Source organism: Pieris rapae, chromosome 3 (assembly GCF_905147795.1).
Source record: "Pieris rapae chromosome 3, ilPieRapa1.1, whole genome shotgun sequence".
Classification (NCBI taxonomy): domain Eukaryota; kingdom Metazoa; phylum Arthropoda; class Insecta; order Lepidoptera; family Pieridae; genus Pieris; species Pieris rapae.
This window is the reverse complement of record NC_059511.1, coordinates 4657422-4679931: the sequence shown is the minus strand read 5'-3', so window position 1 is coordinate 4679931 and position 22510 is coordinate 4657422. Positions and strand designations below refer to the sequence as shown.

The 22510-nt window shown below is 34.5% G+C and overlaps 1 protein-coding gene across 3 annotated transcripts; it reads left to right on the top strand.

The window, feature by feature from the left end:
- The first annotated feature begins 338 nt into the window (after window positions 1–338).
- On the top strand, window positions 339–21966 carry LOC110997101. Of its 3 annotated transcripts, XM_045634482.1 has the most exons (10): window positions 339–682; window positions 4884–5133; window positions 6632–6806; window positions 6881–6947; window positions 7042–15838; window positions 16103–16206; window positions 16401–16586; window positions 17283–19426; window positions 19774–20199; window positions 20311–21966. In XM_045634482.1, exons 3-10 carry the CDS (start codon window positions 6640–6642, stop codon window positions 21566–21568), a joined length of 13149 nt encoding a protein of 4382 aa, XP_045490438.1. In that variant the 5' UTR covers window positions 339–682; window positions 4884–5133; window positions 6632–6639; the 3' UTR covers window positions 21569–21966. The 3 variants fall into 3 exon arrangements, with proteins under 3 accessions (XP_045490438.1, XP_022120776.2, XP_022120777.2); XM_022265084.2 differs by lacking the exon at window positions 4884–5133; XM_022265085.2 differs by lacking the exons at window positions 339–682; window positions 4884–5133 and adding an exon at window positions 1383–1682.
- Window positions 21967–22510: the final 544 nt, after the last annotated feature.

Genomic DNA, 22510 nt, shown 5'->3' with positions numbered 1-22510 from the left:
ATTACTGTTAAGTTTCACAAGACCAAGTAAATGTACATATATTTACAGATTAAGACACTATATACTTCCCGTGTTGGCACTTGAGTACGATCTTAATAAAAATCAATTTCAACTTTATAGCCCTGGCTACCGTTGGTATAGAAACATTTTTGTATTTTATCACAAGTAACTCACTACGCATGACAAGGATGACATAACAACATCACCTCATGAAATTAATATACGCATACATATCAAAAGAAGAAGAAAACTCAATGAATATTCAATTTATCAAATCTCAAAAACACAAGAACGTTTAAATTAAATAGTTAACAACACCACTTGGAACATTCCTATGTATTCTATCGTCGTGTTATCACAAATCCTATTAAAATACGATAGACAGGCAACCTGTGCAACTGTTTGACGATTGCCGAATGCCGAATGATTCAGCTGTCGAGTGTCGACCGCCGCGCGGTGGGGCGTGGTGCCTGCGTCCCTCGTCTCGTCTGCATTCTCCGTGGCTGTGCAAATCGAACAGTTTTGCTTTGAGACTCAAACCGTGAACTAAGGAGTGCCTAACGCCTATGAGACATAAAATTATTACAAAAACTAAGAAAATTGTATTAAGGTTCTAGTGATGGTTTAACGTGAATTAAAAAACATTAATTAAAATTTAGTAACTATCGATATAATTAAGCAGGTTAGTAGCAATTTACTAAATGATACTGGGCCGTGGCAATATTAGGTTATTCTTTCGTTGTACATTAATGGCGTCGCATTGAACCAATTGTATTGTGACGCTGCAAATTATAATTGAGTTAATGTTGGTTTCTTCTTTAAACTAGGTAGGTATGTTAACATTTTTGTATTTCAATATATACAAAAATGTAATAAACGAATCTGTACCTTTCTACTATTTACTTTTTAAACATTTATGGATCCTTAACGTTTTGCGTAATATAAAATGATATAGGTTATAACTTAGGTATGTATGTTATATAACTGCCTATAATCTAGATTATTGGTTCTACATCACATCTCAACTTATTTTTTATACCTATGAATTTACCTACTAGGCGTTAAAAATTGGAAGTCATTACAGTGTTAAGTTTATACTAACCAGATATCTTAATATATTATTTAACTGGAAAATAGAATTTAATTTAAAATCATAGATTGAAAGTGAGACAAATTACCTAACTTGCTTACAAACTAGAAAGACGAGATATCGACTAAAATCGTTTAAAATGGACTACGTAGTTTTTATTTCTAACATCTGCCAACATTAGAATTCTTGATGGATTATAATTCAAATTATATATCTTACATGATGTTGCATAGAACTATCAATTATTACTAGGGAAGGATTACTTAAATAATAATTATCAATATTATAGCTAAATTCTATTGTATCATTTACAATAAAATAGTTCCTGCGTAGGAATATTATTGGTTACAACAAGTCACGTGACATAGCCAGGAGGACGCACAATTTGTTTTGCGCCGCGGGGGCTGGGCTGTGGTCGCCTCGTGCGGGCCGCTGGCCGCCATTTTGATGTTCTATGTTCATTTCATTTGAGTTACGATGCTGTGTGGTTGTGAAAAGGAAGCGAGCACGAAATCTTCAGCGCGGGCGCTTTTATTTAGTATTAATGAATAGCAGCTGTTCGTAGTGTTGAAATTGTTGTGTATATTGACAGGTATCCACATTCATACTTAAATTTAATGTAATTTAAAATTTGGTCGTGTTAAAACTATTGTGTCAACTTGAATAATTTTTAATAGTGCTGTGTGTAAGTCAACATTACAATTATTTATACCATTTCTTTTTATTCAAAGTGCAGTAAACATCTTTATTCCTATTAAATTCGAATCTTGACTTGAAGTACACGCCAAGAATGTTCAAGATGTACTAATTTGGCAGTTTGCCGGATGTGGTATTTTTTCATTTACACGAAGGTAATTACGAGGCATTACGATTTTGACAGGCACTACTGGTTATAATCTTATCCTTGTTGTTAGTTTGCCTACTTAAATTATGAATTATAAATAAATTATATGATATTTATACACATACCGATACTTTCTATAAACTAACTTTTTAAACTTGTATTTATTTTTACCGACAACCGAATTACTTTAAATCAAACAATTTCTGAACTTAAGTAGACAAGATGGCGGATGTGTTGACTGAGACTTTATAACGTTATTGGTTAGTTTGCGCTAAACCCTCTTTACAGCGATACGCTATTCTTTATTACGAAGAAATGTGTTCATATTTGTAGACAGTAAATATTTATTATCGCTTTTATTGTTTATGTTATCAGGTTACAAAAGACTTTAAAGCTCCGAAATATCCGAGGTCGGTTTAGCTTTTGTTAGGTATCCTTAATTGCCTTGATCTCGTGCAGTATGACGCATTGTTTTCTCGGAAGTGATGGTCTTCGACCAAGCATACTGTACAGTAAACGGTAAGCAATTAGTGTTGACGAAAAAGTTTGTGTGATACGTGCGATTGAAAAGGGAGAAAAGAAAAGTGACGTTAGAAAGCGTTTTGAACTAAGTCAATCCACTGTTGATACCATTTGGAAAAAACAATTCTACAGGTAGCGCTGGAAGGAAACTTAAAAAAATTAAAAAAGCCAAAATTCGAAGACTTAGATCAGGCAATGTTGTCGTGGTTTAACAATCAGCGCCAGAATAATGTACCCATCTCGGGGCCAATTGTAAAAGCTAAGGCTGAATAGTTTGCCAACCAACTTGGCATAATTGACTTTAGAGCATCTGAAGGTTGGCTCGTATAATTTAAGCACCGTCAACAAATTCCGTACTTAAAATGAACGGAGAGGCGCCAGATGTCGATATGGATGTGACTGACAATTGGATTAGTACAGTGTAGCCTAAATTAAAGATGCCTAGATGAAAATGGCCTTTTTTTCAAGTTAACGATAAGACTTTAAAATTCAAAGGGGAAAATGTGTTGGAGCAAAACTCTCTTAGTTATAGGCAAATCGAAAAACCCTCGGTGTTTCAAGAACATAAAACATTTGCCAGTTACGTACAAAGCAAACAAGTCAGCTTGGTCATCCAAGATTCGCAGATTTTTGAAGTGGAAGTGAGAAAATGGGATGCCGAATTAATATCACAGAAAATCTTGCTTCTAGTAGACAATTGTCCTGCTCACCCAATCATATCTATATATATAATCTTCGAAACATAGTCTTAGCATTTTTTACCAGCTAATACAATCAGTATTTTACAACCAATAAATCAGAGTGTAATTAAGTAAGCCGAAAGGGTCATTGTAGACGGAAAATGTTGATAGATATGATCTAAACTGACGGCAAGGTCTCGATCAACATGCATAAATATATATTTATATATATATATATATATTACATGCCTTTATGCCTTCATGGGGTGTACCTGTCCTTCATTTTATTTCTATCCAAGTCCAGACAGGCTTTATTTTTTAAAACAAACGACAAGTTAAATACATAAATATAACTAGAATGACATATATTTGTGCACTAATTTCAACATGTTTTAAACCATATGATTATCAATCATGTAATCGCGAAATTTTAAAGACTTATAAATGGACTCTACGATTCCAGGATAACAGTGTACTGTTATAGATACAGGAACACTCTGCTTTTTTGTGTAATTTTTACATTCTTAATTCTGTAAGCTTCATTGTGCTAAAATATACATATAACTGGGAGCTTTGTCGAGATACCTTAACAATAGTGTATGTAGAAAGTAGAAAACTATATTTGTATGAAAATGACAGTTCGTATCGACAAATACTAGGGCTTGAATAAGCCATGTGAGATGAAATGGTCAAAAATGTGTAAGGGCAAATGGTCCATACTAATTATATGTGTTATTTACATTACTAACTAGCCATGTTACTAACTTTCTATTTTTTAACTTGTTGATGTGAAACATTTATAGCCGCACGTAAAACCGATTTCTGGCGTGGTGACGCGTCGCCACGGCATGCGTCGCCACGCCAGAAATCGGAAATCTATATGATATACAACAGTCTAAATGCAGTAGAAAATTTTACATTAAAAATATTTATTAAATAAACATTATGAAAATAATGTTTATTCAACAAATAGTCATCGTTATCTGGAAAAATATCGTAATATTATATTTTATCATTATGACATATTTAGTTCCTATCACAGTCTGTTCTTTTCTGCATATTACTTTTACAAAATAATGTCGATGTTTCACATCTGCCAGGCGTGCCGTGACGGCTCACATTTTTTTTTAACTTTCTTTCATTATTACATAAAAAAGTTAGTAAATTTCAATTAAAGAAATAAATATGTATTTTTTGCAAAGATTTATCGCGTTCTATTTAAATATCGTTTCCTAATAATTGAATAATTTTGGTGTTTCGTTATAAATCTCGTTAAATTTGCACGAAATATGCTATACTATTGTTTTTTGTAGGAGGCTCACCTGATTTTAATTTATACCGCCGCCATGGTGTCTTTATGATTTGTATTTTACGGCGTCTACTACTACGGATAACTCACGTTCTTATTTAATATCGTCTCAGGTATATTTTAAACGTAAAATATAATAACATAATTAACTAGGTAACCGATCCGAACCAATTTTTATCTTAAATGCGTTCTTATATTTTTAAGTTAAGCTTCAACTTCTTCAGTTAGGCGTCAACCTTTTACTCTTAACTGTAATATGAAGAATATATGAAAATAAAATTAGTTAAAATATTATTTATTGAGAAAGGATGTTTACACAAAATTCATTAAAATTTTCTATCAGTCTTCGTGATTAGGTACAGCGGAGATAAAAATGTTCTTCAAATGTTGTTTCCTACACACATCAGTACTATAAACTAGCCTTTGTCTTTGTGGCAGCACCAACAGCTGAACCCAGGGATTTCCTCGGTATTACATAGCGGTTGCGCTATTAATGTCTAATGCTATTGACGTCGCTACGGTTCGTGCTACAGCATCTTCGCAGGTACAGCGATATTTAGACAGCAATCGCGCTATCGTTTCCACATTTGAGACAATCACCTTTGTTAATTCTTAAGCTAACACCACTGACTCACGGCGCCAACGCACTAACGAGCTATATGGCACAGCGACTGTCCAGATTTTATAGGTAAACTTAGTATATTATAGGTATTATTTTATGTTTGATATCTTTCAAATGTAAAAATCCGAAGGTTTTACACTAAACTACTTTAATTTAGTGGGGTGTTACATAATATGACGGGGAGAAATATAATTCACACGTTAAATATAATTTTTCGACAATTGCAAATTTTTTTTGAATTATACTTCTTTTGGCACGATGGAGAAAAATGATGAGAGTGAATTTTTACAATGCGCGCGCACACCGACCTAAATTCGACATCTTAAAGTTAGTTCTAGGTGGCATGAAAATCGATATAACTATGTTCAAGTTGTATATTCTAGTATTTTTATATTTAGAACACGGCTTTCGTGCAGTACAATTAAACAGTGATTAAATATAATTTTGGTGTTTTTATTAAATCAATTTCATAAACGACAATGATAGTATTTACTAATAATTTATTAGTATATCTATATATATATATATTGAATATTAGTCATAAAACTGATTTGAATTAACTGCTTTGAGTCCATTTATAGATTTTAGGTTTACATCAATATCGTTTGAACCTCAGCTTATATATATATATATATATATATTTACCATAGGTAAAAATTTAAATAATTGGAATATCACAGTTATAATTGTAAATAATGAGATTATTTATTTTTTAAAATTAAATTATTTATTTCAATTATTCTTACGTTAATAAAACCTTTTTTATTTAAATAAAATCTTTTTGATTAATTTTAATATTGATCGTTAATCACTATACTGCATTTTAGTTATTTTTTTTCTGAATGAATTCTAATAATATTAGAATCACAAAAACCATAAACGATAGCAGACGAAGATTTCCCCCTGTAAAGTAAGGTCTGGGTGAAGTAATCTTTTTTTACAGAACGGGGGCAAACGGGCAGGAGGGTATAATAATAATCTTTCACAAACAGTTTAAGTTATAACTATACATTTATAATAAACTTAAAAAATTTAAAGTAAGAATTATCGATCATATATTTTAATTTTAGTTTTAATGTTCATTATGTGGAGTGTCACGGTCTTGCCTTTAGTTAAGGACTTATGATTATCTTTTTTTAATACCTTAGTAGTAAGTATTTAATGAAGTATTTCTAGACGAAAGTGAGCTGTAATAATTATTGCAGTTTTATTGTAGTTGTATTATTATAGTTAAAATGATGTTTATGATTAAGAGTGGAAACTACAAATCCTAACGGTATTGTTTTTTGTTAGTATACGGGGTTATTTACCATATAAAATTAATAACACTGCTCGCTATTATTTGGTTGTGTTAGTTTTCCCACAAGATTAAGTGCATGTGTCATTTTTGTAAAGCATTTAGTTATAAGAGTAAATGATTTGACTGTCGAGTTATATAGTTTTTTTTAGTGTGTTACGTGTGAATAAAGATATTAAAATAAAAGGTTTTTTATTTCAAGCGTTGCGACTCCGAATAAGTATAACACATTGAATACTAATTTGTAATGTATTTTTAATTTGTTAGGTACGAACATGGAGTCAGATTACGATCGAAAATTTGAAGAAATGAAAGCTTATATTCCTTTCTTGGAGAGAATGATTACAAGATTGGATATTGGCAACACACCAAGAAATCCTCGGCAGGCGCAGCTTGATAAAATCAGATCTTTAAGAGATTTATTGCAAAATAAGAAAAAAAGGTTAACTATTTCTTAAGAATTTAATATCTTGTTCATTGTACTGTTTGACACTATAGTTAGATTTTTGTTTACAGAATGAAAATGGAAAACTTATTAAAATGCGAACAAGTCTTGATTACTCTCCATGCGAAAGTCGAACAGGTATGTTTAACGTATATTTGTAAAACATTACTAATTTTGTGGATGTTAGTAAGTATCATATTATAATTCTTTTTAAAATATTGTTTTATTGCAGAGAGACGCTGTAACGGAAAAAATAGAATTTGAAAAAAAAGCTGAAGCATCCGATTTAAATGTAGTTAGAAACAAGTTAAAGTCAGTTGTTTCAAGACTGAGTCCAGAAGCAGATAGAGATGGTGATATCACAGAAGTAGAATTTAAGAGAAATAATGAGCCAGCATTGTTTCAGAGAAGACCTAACCAAAAAACAATATCGCCCATGAGTGACGATAATAGTTCTCTACCACAGTCATCTAAACGAAACTATACGCGAGTTCTGCATTCTCCCGATAAAAGTTCCAGACATTGGCCTGAAAATTCCAAAACCGATCAGACCCTTTTTAGCCGTAGGTCACCAAGAAAGACCTCACATAGATATTCTCCTTCGTATAAGAAAGAAAAGAAGAAGTCAAAAAAAAATAAGCAAACTAAGCGAAGAGGTCTTAATATAACCCTGAATGTTCCTGAAGAGAAGTTGAATTCATTGGATACAGACGACATATTAACAAGAATTATCAATTGCAGTGACAGTGACGTCGATATTTCTACGCTACGTGAATTGCGTTCACAGATTTTAGGAGAACTGAAACATACTGGAGTCAAGGATGACATTTCTGAACTATTGCTGAAATCTTGCCAAACAAAAACTAAAAAAAAATTAGCAATTGCGACTGAAATCGAAGAAGGTGAATTGTCAGATAGTGAAAGTGAAGCTATAGAAAATATTTATGGAAGTTTAGTTATTACGAATAAAGATACGTCCAAGTCAACTATTATAGATGCAGAAAAAGATAAATCTCGTAAAATACAAATATGTCTGGTAATCAATTCGGGAAAAAATGAAGAAGACTCATCAAAACAAGAAATTACTGAAAATAAAAATGCTGCGATTGTTGATAACTCGGAATTTCAATCCTTTTCTCATGCACATACGAATGTAATTAACTCATTAGAAGTTGATGAAAATGAACAACATGGAGTTCTGGACGATAGCAGTAAAACTCTCAATTCTGTTTTTGTAGAAAAAGAAGATAAGCAAATGCAAAACAACAGGCAAGAATGTGAAGCAATTCCACTAGATAGCATGCCAATTGATAAAGACAAAAAAATTGCGGACAAAGATATCCCTGAAAAGGTCAACGAAGATGATGCGTTTCCCACAAAAGGAACTCACGCTGCATATGAGAAAACTTTTAAAGACGATAAAGCTGCAGAAAAAACAGTGCTTAATACTGAAAGTAAAACTGAAACAAAGCCAGATAAAGGCGTGGAAGATAGTAAAGCAAGATCTTTTATTCCTAACTTTTACAATTCAAATAAAGCCGATGAAGCCAGCCAACTGGGGTCAGTTGTGAAATCTGGTACTTGTCAGGAAGTTATGGATGTACAAATAAACAAATTAAGCAACGAAAGAGAAACTGTGAAACATGTTAATATGAACAGTTCTGTGGAAATTCCGCTTTTAGACTTGGAAGCAACTAATAAAAAAGATATTGTCTCTGAGATAGATATCTTGCAGGCATTGAAAAAGGAAATATTAGGCGAAACGACAATTACACCGATAATAACATCTGATGACACTAATACTCCGGCTCTTCATCAGCCTAAAATAACCAAAGTAGCTAGAGCTCAGGAAATTGTTAAAAAGAGAATATCGATTGAAAATTATAAACAAAAATGTAATGAACCTCTAAAACCATTGTTTTGCCGCGATATTAGTCAAAAGAGTTCGAAAGAAGATCATATCAAAAAGCAAAGCTTAAAACTAACAGAGAAAGAATGTGAACGATTTAAATTGCCAATAAAATTACCGTTAAACGATAGTTCTGAAGATGACGATGATTTAATGGAGTCGCTAAATGATTATTCCAATTTGGCCCCGAAGTCGCCTGATCACGAAGACTTTGCTGATTTGGGAATTAAACCACCAGTTATTATACCCTCAGACCCAGTCAAACCTATCGTAGTCAATTCATTTCTTGATGTCGATATGAGAAATGTTGATGATTTTTCTTTTAAATCCAAAGAAGTTTCCGTAGATTTGAATATCGGCACTGAAAAACATTTAAATCTATCTAATCGTCGCAGAACAAATTCTCGCTGGGAAATCCCACAATCTGATGAAACTTATAAGCCTGAAGGAAAAGTGGTGTTACCCGGCATATCTTCAGACAGTCAACAACCTAGTATGACACCAAGTAGAAATACATCGGGTTCACACAATATGACGCCCAGTCGACTAACTGCCACAAGCGTTACACAACCCACTACACCAATTGTATCTGATATTTCATCAAAATTTATGCCTATGATCCCGAATGCGAGGACTTATGAAATGACTCCATCTCGTGTAGATTCAGAAGATATTTCAGCTAGTAAGCATGTTTATGCACCTATGTTTTCAGGAGGTAACAAAGGTGATAGAAATGAGCAACGTAATAGTGAACCATTTATATGGGAAATGAATACTATGTTAAAAGACAATGAATTCGACTCAGGAGATTCGTTTGGAAGATACCAAAGTCCTCATACCCCTATCCAATCATTTGCCAGGCACGAAGGCAAGGCTACGCCGTTACCATCATTGGGAAGAATAGAATGCCCAACTACTCCATTGCCATCTTTTGGCAGAAGAGAGTGCTCATTAACACCCTTGCCATCATTCGGAAGAAACGAAAGAGCAATGACACCTGTCAACTCGTTTAACTGCATGGACGGGTCTAGAACTCCCGTTCATTCTTATGGCAGAACTGATGAGGCAGTAGGATTTCCTTATACATATAATAGATCAGAACGGTTAACACCGGGTCATTCATTTTCTCAGTTTGATGGTTCGTCAACACCGATTCATGCATATGGTCGAGCAGATGCGCCAACACCGTCTTATTCGTTTGGGAGATCAGACGATTCAAGAACACCTGCTCATTCATATGGAGGCCATGACGGGTCAGGAACACGCCCAAATTTATACGGACAAGATGGTTCGGGTACACCTGGTTATTCAAATTATTCAGAAGGTTGCACAACACCGTCTCATTCATTTGGTAGAACTGATTATATGAGACATCATCAACTCACAAAGCCAATGCATGGAAGAAACGACCCAAGACTTAACAGAAGTTCCGATTTTGACAACTATAAAAAACGAGAAGACAATAGAGAATATGGATTTTATAAAGAACAAAAGTATAATCATGATTATGGTTCCGATCGGCGAGGGCGGGATGATTTTAGGAAATATAAACAGAATTTTGGAAGAAATGATATGAACAGATTTCATGGTCGCAAAAATGAGGGATGTGTTAAAGACTTAAAGTCGGGTAAAGATAAATTTGACAAACGATACTCTCACAGTAAGGAAACGTTTAGCTATCGTGATAAAAAAGAATATCAATTTTATGGTGACCGTTATAATTTACGAGAGCATTCAGCAGATAGGTATTATTCGAATCACAGACCACCATGCAATACTTACGAAAATGACAGTGATTTGGATGGTCGGTTAGATAGAAGTGAAAATACATCTCTTCAAAACATAGAACAAACCAAAAAATCGTTGAGTTGTTTTGATAATCGACGACGGCGAGCTTCTAGTGTTGGCAGGGTCTTAGTTCGTGAACGCAGCATTGATCGATCTACTCATGATAAGAAACGAACCACAAATAAATCTGATATTGTTAGTAAACGCAAAGATTTTCATCGAGCATCTAGTGTCGGTAAGGAATTGCATATGCCTCGGTCTTTAAGCTTTAAAAATATAAAGGACGATTTACGTTTATTCAAAATAAAAAATGATGTAAATATTGAAAAAAGATTTGGGAACACGAGTAGCGTGAAAGAAAAGAGTTCTCAAAATAAAAGTGATATTACGGATACTAGGAAGTCGGACTGTAATCTCTCATCTCAAAAGACACAATCGGTTAACCGACATTCACTCAAAAATTATTATCAAAATCCTAAATTGCGTCGTGATTCAGAGTTGCAACACAAGGAAAAGTATAGGAATAAATCGCAATTTCGCTATCATAAAAAACCTGGGATAACATATTCCGATGCTAATATATCAAAAGGAACTATTTTAGGTCCAGGTTGTGGTGTTAAAAATTATAAAATACCAAAAATTAAACGTCCTCTAAAAATCGACATTGACAATGTAACCGATAATATCAAAGAAAAAAATTCAGAGGAAAAGATGGATAGGAATAGCGCGAACGGATCAAAAATTAAGATTGAACGCATCGATTCAGATAGAAAGAATCCAATTTCGAAAACAGGAGACAGTATAAGTTACGATGTAAGTAACGACAAAAAAGATAAAGCAAACTTAGACATAAAAAATACTGAAACTAAAGATGAAGAAAGTGATCAAAACATTTTGAAATTATGTTCAAATAGACGCATAACTCGTTCTTCTGTAATAAGCACATCTAGTACTGACAGTTTGAATGAGGAGGTTATTGTAAAAAGGACTAAAAAGTATAAAACTAAACAGATGATTTATGATGAGACAGAATCCGAAAATGAAGAAAAAGTGTTAAGTTTTGTCACTGTTCAAAGCGATGCCATAAAAGTCAGTAAAATCTTAGACCATCACACATTGGAAAGTTCCGATTTACCTAACAATGACGTTAATTTAGGAGATCATTCTCCAACTCAAAAATTGGCTCATAATAAAGAACTTAGCATCAATATTTTGAATCGAAATAATGAAATAGATAAACAGAGTTTACTTTCGACTGAAGAACTGAATATTAACAATAAAAATGCAAATACTAAAAAAAGTCAACATAGTGTCAATAAAAATGTAACACAAGACATTAGTTTACCAGCTTCCGAATTAAATATACCTAGTAGTATTTCAGATTCAACTTTCAGTTTACAACAACCTGTTAACGAAATTAAGAAAAATATTGATCAAGAAGTTCGTATAGAGAAGAAGGTAACTTCTGAACAACCTGATAATGAAGGTGTTAACTCTAGTTTTGGAGATCTTGAAATCTTTTCAGATACTATTGCATCTGACCCAGTACTAGATAACATAAATGCGTTAATTGCCAATTTAGACCACGATATAGATACTGTAAAAAATAATGAAGTTCGCGGGTCCTTCAAACAAGATTTCCTGTTGGATCATATGTTTGACAGTGTTAAAGAAAATCGTTATAAAGACGATGAAAAGATAATTGTAGCAGACAACATAGAGTCTACGTCCAAAGAGATGTCTCAAGACCAAGGTGACCCTACCAAAAATCTTGCAGATATAGATATGTCGAGCAAAAATGAAATTTCACCAGAAAAGAATAATGTAACTATTGCCAAATTTGATGTTTTATCTGAAGCAACTTCCATTTCCTCAAAACGTGAAATTAAACCGAATGATTGTATTCCTAAAAATATAGATCTGGACAATAATAGTAGCGACGCCATAGTGTCGACAACAAAAGATGATATAAAATTACTTTCCCAAGAACAAAATAAATGGACAGAAAGCCACGCTAGTTCTTCAAGCAGACCGGATAGTACTAACAACGTCGTTGATCAGCACAAAATAACGAATGCAACTGCGCCGGATAGTACAAATGAGTCCAATGAATCTAGTGATCTAATTTCTAGTTCCAATTCAGAAGTTCAAAGTATCCTAACTGTTGATTCATCACAAAGTGTTGATAAAAGTGACACCATTGGTAATTTTTTGTCAATACTTCAAGATAAAACTAAAATAAGAGAGTTATTAAGTTTATTAGGAGAACAATCGGTAGAAAATGTAAAAATAAAAAAGAAACTAGAGAAGCTCAGTGCAATTGAATCGGACGATGAAGATGATATTAATAATCATTGTAATATTACAAAAGTTAGTTCAGATAATACGAACGAAGTAATACAGTCGAACAACGATGTAGTTCAGAGCAAATCAACGGCGCATCTCGACCAATTTGCCTCTATAAACACTTCCGATGACGCTGGAGATGTGAATGATTTTCATGAACACAAAAGTGATAAATTAGATTCTGTAGAAATGATGGAGCATAATGATGATAAAACTGAAAGTGCAACTGCTAATGAAAAAGAAGTTTTCAACAACATCAATAAGAATATACCGTCCAATGGCGAAACTGAGTCTGAATGTACAATAGGTACGAAAGTGACTAAGAAAGGACGGGGAAAGAAAATTAGAAAAGGTGGTATTTCAGCAAAAAAACGATTAACAAGATCAGTTGCTGTAGCAAAAACAAAGACAAATAAACCATCAAGAGAGCTCTTAAATTTACAAGCGGACATAAGAGAAATGTTTCTGAAAGACGACGAAGACATTTTAGGAGGTACCACAGGTTTAAGAATGTGCCGCTTAGCTAAATTGGGCGGCGAAAATTCACAAAGCCAATTACAAGAAGAATCATCTAAAAATGATACAATGGAAAAGTTAAAAAAATGTGAAGATTCGACATTAGGAAAAACACCGAAAAGAAAATATACTAAAAAGCTTAAATCTGACAGGCATAATAAAATTAACGAAGAGTCACTTAGTCCCGTTATTAATGAGACAGTATCTCAAAAAGATCCATATCTATTTGAAATAGAATCACTAAATGAATCTATATTGACTGCAGAAAAGAGAGAACATTCCCCTAAAAACGACAGTGATTCAGCTGAGTCTTCTCAATGTGAATCTTCCGAACAGCTTTTCTTTGGGCTGAAGAAAAAACCTAAACGTAAGCGTAGTGCTTGGCAATCTGGTATAATTCTCCCTAAGAATAAGAAAAAGAAATTAATAATTACTAAACCGAAAATTATCGCTGCAGATTTTCCTAAAAATGCAAAGGATGAAGATCACAAAACTACAATTGCGAATGTTAATTGCTACGTCGATAAATTGTACTGTTTTTCAAAAAGTATCCTCGAATATGACTGCAAATTATGTGATAAACCTTTCAAAAATATTGTATGTCATTATAGAAAAGAACATCCACATAGCGAAATACCCTTATCACGCATGAGCCCAGACATAGCCCTGGAAGCTATTAAACAATGTGAAACAATAGACTTTCGAGCTATTTGTGAAATACCAAGCTATCGTTATGTTTGTAGATTTTGTTTTAAAGAATTCACAAAATGTAAAACATTAGAAAGTTTCTTTTGGCACATAGTAAGTGCTCATACTGGAGAATATAAAGAACCATGCTCTGTTTGCGAAGACAATAATAAATGTCCGCTCGCATTAGATATTCCCCCACCTCCCAAAAAACAGAAGGGACAGTTAATAGGTTACATATGTGGCAATTGTAATTATACTCAGTTATCGTTAGAAAATTTGAAAACACACGTAATTACTAGGCACAATGACGAACAAACAGAAGTTTACACCATCAATATGTCACACTTGTCAGTAAAAGCTTTAAATTCTATTTTAAAACAAACAAAGAAGATAAGAAGTAGTAATGAATCAGAAGAGCAACGAGTTCTGAGAAGTACCCGAACCTGTGCAAATTCGGACATCACCGATGAAAAAAGTGACATTACTGACGAAAGCGATAATGTCCCGACCACTGCAATTTCTTCTGAATCTAATATAGGGATTTCAAAGAAAAATACCAAAATACATTCTAAAATAACATTTGAAAATGATACTGATAACGAAGAAATTTTACATGTATCGAAGAGCAATGATACAAGTTTAAAGGTAAAAAAAGAACCGAAAGACATAGACGAAATTAGAGACGCTGAAAATGAATTGGTAATACGAAGTGAAACATGTCCAATAACGCCGTTCGATGAATCGAATGTTCAAATTACATACGATAAAGAAAGTGAACGTGGTACAGATATTAATGAATCACCGCATTTTAAAATTACTTACACTGAATCAGGCTCCAAGCTCTATGTTTGTTGTATTAACGGTCATCCACATTATAGAACAGCTCTTATGATATCTTTTAAGAAGCACATACAGGTAGCTCACATAGATAATAAATGGGATGGTTATTGCTGCATTTGTAAAGTTATTGTAATGCCCCAAGGACTCCATAGTTACAGAAGTTGCTTAGATCATTTGATAGATAAACACTTAGATAATTTCCCAGTGTTAGAAATACCCGCTGAAAAACCAACAGAATTTTCTGGAGAAAAACCAGTGGATGAAAATATTAAGCTTTCAGTATCATTACCAGTTCAAAATTCACCAAAACCATTTTTGTCTGTTCGACCACTATCCGAACTCCTTTCAAATACAGCTACTAATGAAAAGAGCGAATCATCGCCACTACCAGTCATAGAAAGTATTGCAAGTTTAGGGAATTCAACAGAACCTCGGGTATCCTATCCAACGCAAGAACCAGTTCAAGATAATATTAAGTGTTATTTGTACGAAGAGGCTCAAGCTGAAATTATGTCAAAGAAAAACATAATTATTTTAGACGCAATGATTCGTCATGACAAATTGGTTCAAGTCTTTAAATGCGCAGGTCGTTTTTGTTCGTACACCACAAATAGCGCCGAGGACGCACTGCTTCATGTTTCTACTCATTCTCGTATAGGCGGTGACAATGCTTTGAAATGCGCTTATTGTGATTTTGATTGTTTGGACAATGCGATTGATTTGGTTACACATGTGTTTAAATATCACGGGTTCTGTCAGTATGTGTGTGGCTTTTGTTTCTACAGAGCGAGCGCTAGCCAACTTGTTAATGCACATATTGGAAGAGTTCACGAAAATGTACCAATAAAAACCATTCTAAAGTCATTGTTTACAACTGCACCGATAGAAGCAAACATGTTATCAAGGGAAGCCGCTGTACCGACCTATGTTTGTACTTGTGGTAAGTAAATGTTCATAGTCTATACCTATTATTAAAACTGACTCAAGGTTTCAATTGGGCGTCTTTGGCCCAATAATCTTTATTTTGTGTTATAGTTTTCTGATAACTAACAATGTCGTTAGAATAACTCTTGTTAGTATTTTTCTATCATAGTGAGGTATAGTTATTTCGAAGAACTTTAATTTTGGTGAACATTGAATTGTTAATGATGTAGCAGTTACTTGACTTAGGAACACAATCTAATTCAGAGTTTTTCAATTTCAGATGATGAAGATGGGGTGAAATGTAAATTCAAGACTTATACACCGGGAAAACTTTGTGAACACATTAAGGGCAGACATAAAGACGTTACCATCCATGAATGTTTTGTGAGTTTTCTTCTATTTGTGTAAAGTTATTGAGTAAATTGTTGATTGTGGCTAAAAATTAATATTTATATCCGTTCCGTGCAATATATATATCGGCTCTAGAAAATACTGTTTAAATTGTTAATACCTCTACCAACAAATAAAACAGCTAATTAAAAAGGTCTTACGTATAAATTTTACTTTTAATATTTCAGATGTGTAACGCACCATCAGACTCTGTTGAGGAACTAATACTTCATTATAAGTCGCACGGGCTTAAGTTGTATCAATGCGCTTGGTGCGTATACGGAGCCGACACTGAGAATGAATTATTGACCCATTCGTCAATCCATCACGCCGTCTGTCAGCCAAAAGCATATCTGAGAGTTATTACAAATAAGGTAAATAAAATAAAATTTTCAACTATTACTTGTAATTAAACCTAGCTTTGAACCTAACGTATTCATACGTACATGAGTAATACATACTTACATAATACAGTAAAGTTATTATAAGTATGTTGTTTGAACATTTTCTATTTCTTGCATAGTGAAAATTCTAAATTTACTGTATATTTTACGCTAATATAGCTTCGGATTCTTATCCTGTCAATTATAGGGTATTGTTAAAAAAATATACATATGAAATTTCCGCTAAGTATTTTTTATTTAATAAGTATGCAATTTGTTATAAAGAGGTAATATTTATTAATGAAATTAAATAAATTGTTAGCTATAACAATATTATAAAGAGGTATAGTTTGTGAGGTTGTAGGCGGTAATCTCTGGATAACCTGAACTGAATTTTTTTAACAACGGCATTCGTGATTTTTAGCCTGAAAACATTATAGGTCTTTTGTGGTAGTCCAATAATATTATTTGATTGTGAAAAGTTCTATAATAATGACCACAAAAAAATCATTTATATAAACAAAATTTTACGACAAAATCAAAACTACTGAACGGAAATTGCAGTTTTCACTAATATTATCGGCTCACAGTTGTCCGTGTGATTGTGACCCCGATGAAGGGAGGAGTCGCTAACTGGCTTACAGTAAGATATATATATGGTATATTTTTGCCATTTTAATGTTTCAGGAGGGGACTTCCGAATTTAGAGTACTGCCACTAGCGCACTTGAATAAATCTATCTTACCCAACGTAATGGACGTGTCTCCTACTGGAGTGAGAGAAAACCCAGTCAGGGAAGCGGAGAGATCCATCGATTTGGAGAAACTCATAGGCCACACAACATCTTTCATTGAGCCTACAGATAATATAGAAACGGAAACTCCTAATGAAGTATCTTCAGATGAACCCAGCATTGCCGAATCGATGCTCAACTTTACGTCAGAGCCACAATCAACCTCACTTGAAGTGACCAGAGACCATAGTGACCATTCAACTCCCGTCATCAAGAGCGAGGTGGTAACTCCTTCTTCACCAAAACCAGGAACCTCCACTGATGTCATATGCCTAGACAGCGATGACGAGGATCTCAACACATCTAATGTGTCCAGAGAATCCAACTCCAACCCAAGCACACAAGAGGCACTGGGCTTAGAAATGTCTACCTCTTTGGATGACCCTGGCAAATCACAGTTTCGTTTGAAATCTTTGTACAAATGCGCCACGTGTTCCGTAATATCTAAGAATTCTGCCCTTTTCAAAGCTCATTTATCAAAGTGCTTCCCTAACCAAACGTACCACATACCATGTGCGTTCTGTTCGTATACAGGTTCGAAAAAGAAACTCCCGGCTCATTATACTCAAAATCATCTATATAAACCTAAATCTATGGTACGAAGTGATTCTGTGGACTCGATTACATGTGGACCACAGGATAAAGCAAGGCAACAATCAACCGAAAATTCATCTAATATCGTTATTTCGACAAAAAAAGTGGGAGGAGTGACATTTACAGAGCTAACTGCTAAAAAGAATATCAAACGAAAAACCTCTGCCGAGAACAGCTTAGGACCACCAGTGAAAGTAACTAAGTACGGCCCGCACGAAATCCATAAACTACCTATAAACCCTATTTTAGAAAACTTTATATATTGTTCTCTTTGCGAGTTCACCACCAAAGTTCGTTTGAATATGGTGCGTCACTTGCAGTTGCACGCGAATCAACAGCCTGTACCGCAAACGGCGCCCGTCAACCCTGTCCCACATTTGGAAACAAATGAAATGCATTTCGACAAAATGCTCAATTTAGCTTCCAGCTCACTCGCCCACAGACAAGATAAACACAACAAAAATGACACCCCGACCATCCCGATTCCTCCCGAAAAGGCGTCTACCTATCCTAAATATGTTCCGGAACGAACGCGCCATACGTGTGGCGCTAAAGGGTGTTCGTATATTTCAGTCGATGAAAATATGTTGAAATGTCATTGGGACACTTTACATTCGGGTAGCAATGATTTCCACTGCGTTCATTGCCCTCCATACCAAAAGCTAGACACGAAGACACCGGTGACAGCTTCTCGTATAATCGCTCACCTGAAAATGCACGATGCCAAACTTTACGCCTGTTCCCAATGCCGATTCTATCATTTCAACCTAACGGTGGTCGAGAAGCACGTTAATGAAGCACATAATCGCGGTGACGTCATGGTCGTGAGAGAAGAAGTCACCAGTGTCCTTCAGACGACCCCACCCGTGTCTGCCACCACAGCACCCACTATGGACTTGAAGCCTTGGCAGTGTGGTCTATGCGAATACAAAACTTTATTGCGTCCCGAAATAGTCGAACATTGCGCTAAAACACACAATTCTAAAATGCAATTTAAATGCGTTTATTGTGCGTTTAGAACATCAAATGAAGAAAATGTCATCAAACATCAGTCACAATCGCACCAAGAATTTCCTGCTGCGACATTTTATTTCTATTATCGTGAAGGGTCTATGCCTAATCAGGCCGATGGGACTCCATTTTGGAAAATTCAAAAGCAAAACTATGGTTCTGCCGAAACCAAGATTAAATCTGAGAAGGGCGAAGCAGGGTCATTAAGCACTACCCCCGTTACTAATATAACACCCCCCATCGTGAATATTAGCATTGTAAAGCAAGAAGTAGTTGAATCGGTTGAAGAAAGTATAGAAGATCTTTGTAAGTTATTTGGTCAGTTCTGCGAGCCGAATGGATTAAAGTACAAATGTCCATTGTGTACAATTGTAATTGAAGACACCAAAGAAGGCATGCAGTCTCATCTCTATGAGGAGCTACAATATAGAAAGTAAGTACATGTGTTCTTATCACAAACTTGTTCTATTAAATAATTTCTGGCTTCAACATGCGAGTGTCATACCTGAGGTCCTAGGTTCGAACCCCGGCTGTGCACCAATGGAGTTTCTTTCTATGTGCGCATTTAACATTTGCTCGAACGGTGAAGGAAAACATCGTGAGGAAACCGACATGTCTTAGACCCAAAAAGTCGTACTAGCCTATTAGATTAAAAAATTGATCATGAAACAGATTCAAAAAAATCTTATGAATCTAAAGAGGCTGTAGTGCCACTGATTTTTTTTAAGCATGAGAGCTAGCTAACGTTAATACCATATTTAATAAAAAAATATGTTTTAGATGGAGTTGCAGTATCTGTTTCTACAAGGCATTCCATCGGCGTGGTCTAAGCGAACATATGACATCAGAGCATCGTGTCAATCGAGACCCTGTAGAGCTGCCTATTGACACCCGGGTCGAAACTTGGGTCGCGGGCCTTCTCCAACATCAAGAGGCCCACATTGAAAACTCTAGGAAAAATTGGGCTAAACAAAAGGCTGAAATTATTAAAAAAAATCAAAGCGCCAGTGAACTGAAATCTCTCTTGATTCCTCCAAATACAACTGTAAGCAATTTGATAAATGTAAGTAAAGAAGAGTTGGAAAGTAAGTTTGGTGCTCTGGGTGCCTCAAAGGACATGGCTTTTTGTTGCCCCAAATGCAACGAAGTTATAAGAGAAGAAAGTACAATGCGTAATCATTTGGAAAGTGAATTGAATAAGATACGGTAAGTACTAAGCATTATTTTTATTCCATTGTATTATAGTGTTTTAAATCTTGTAATAATCTGTATTCAATAATGTATTATTTTATTAATTTATGTAAGTTTGTGTTTCAGATGGTGTTGCAGTACTTGCCCTAAAACGTTTACATCCTACCATCAGGCACAGTTCCATTGTAAGACTCATTCGGGGCAGTCGTCTCGTCCGGTGGAAGCCCCTCGAGATTCAGACCTTAGGACGGCCTGGGTTGACGCTGTGCTAGAAGTGCAAAAACTTAGTATGAATTGTGCCTCTCAGTCAGTAGACCAGCGACGTCAGTCTATTTCACCTGACCCTTCAGACAACTCTTTGCTAGTAGTACGATACGAGGAAAGAGTTCCAACGCCTGAAAACCAGTCGTTTTATTTAAGAGAATCACCCGATAGCGACGTTGATAGGCTCGTTATCTCTGAAATGAAACATAGAAAGCGCAAGGCAAACACTAGCTGCAAATATTGCGACTTTTCATCTACCAAGAAGAAAGTCTTGAATGAACACATCCTACAAATCCATTATGACCTGAAACCTTATACATGTGAATACTGCAAGGTGACCGGAACTCTAGGTTATCTTAAAAGACACCAGAAAGTCTATCACACGGTGAAACCAATAAATATAGTACCTACCCAAATTCCAATTGAAACGCCGTCTGAATGGGCTAAAAAAAAATTGGACGTACCCGCAATTGATTCCACCATTTGCCTCACTTGTCAGTCACCTGTGTTACAATCAGATATTCCCGATCATGTACATGAAAACACTGAGGCAGAATTCGGTCGTATAGGCGAAGTAATCATCAAATGCTCCACTTGCAGTACTTTACATAAAAACATCTTTAAGTTCGAAGAACATAGGAAAAAGCAGCATTCAAAGGATGGCAATTATGTGTTTTATAAACTGACTACCCGGCGAGTTCAAGCGAAGTGTTCATTCTGCCCACAGAAATTTACGTTAAAGAAAGATTTGAAAGCGCATACGGAAGCTTCTCATGCCGAACAGATGAAATATGCGAATTTGGAGCCGCAGTCGTCGCAGGTGATAGTTTTGGATGACGAGGAAACCATGGATGAAGAATCTCCTAGAAAGAGAGTAGCCAGAAAATCCACGTCAAAGCTGCCGTTTTCGAAGCCGGTGGCGCGAAAGTCAACCACAAAATTACCGATGGAGAATCAGGAAGAGTATTCTTTTTATGGTACAAAGCCTTGCTTAGACAGTTTGGAAAATGTGACTACTATGATGCCATTCTACAATTCCTATATGCCAGTTACCTTTGAAAGGCTAAGTGGTGTGTTAAATATCAATCCGAGAGTAGTAATAACAAAACTGCCAAAATAAATATTAAAATAAGTGATTGTGTTAAACTATTGTTGTGAATAAATCGAATCTGTGATTAAAGCATTCATAGAAATATATTTCATATCATTCATAGAATTTCTTAACTCATCCTTTGTAAGATAATTAATCTATATAAGATAGGTTTTTAGACTGAATTATGACAGTGTTTTTGTTGATGAGTAATAGTTTGTTCGAAATTGAATGTGTAGTCTCTGAAATTGTTTATTGTTCAGAGAAAGTCATTAGAGTCTGGATTTAGTTTATAAGTTGATCTATAATCTACAAATGAATGTTGTCAAACCTTATTTTTGGATTAGGGAGTTATAGTCGGCCAGAAACTATATGTTAAAACATATTGTATTCACAAGATACAATAATACATTTTCTTTTTTACAGAATATTTTATTATTCCTAGATTTAGATTGATTACATGTAAGTGCAACATTTATTATCAACTCAACTTTTGTTCCTGCTATATTAGTACCATCTTACCAATTATTTAGATATAGTTTTTTTGTAATTAATCAAGTAAGACTTCAAATTACTTACGATTTTAATAACTCAATTTGGGATTCAAAAACATATGTATAAACATGTAAATTCAAGTTTAAAAAAAATCCAGAGCAAATAACATTGCAATTTTTTCTTGTTTCTATTAGTAATTTCTAATGAGAAAAATATTGCATTTATAAATCAATAAAACTTTTATACTATGTGTTTTCTTATTATTCTAACGTTACGTTACGTTACGAATCAAATCTTTAGGGTGATGACTTGAGACGATGACAAAGTAATGAATATAGTTTTCAAAACGAACGTACGATGAGTTAAAGACATGGCATCTCGGAACGTTGTAGGTACCCAAGAATCTAAATGAAATTTGCTGCGAAAGGACTTGTGTGAGCAATATTTATCACAACAATACTATAACAAAGTTTATGC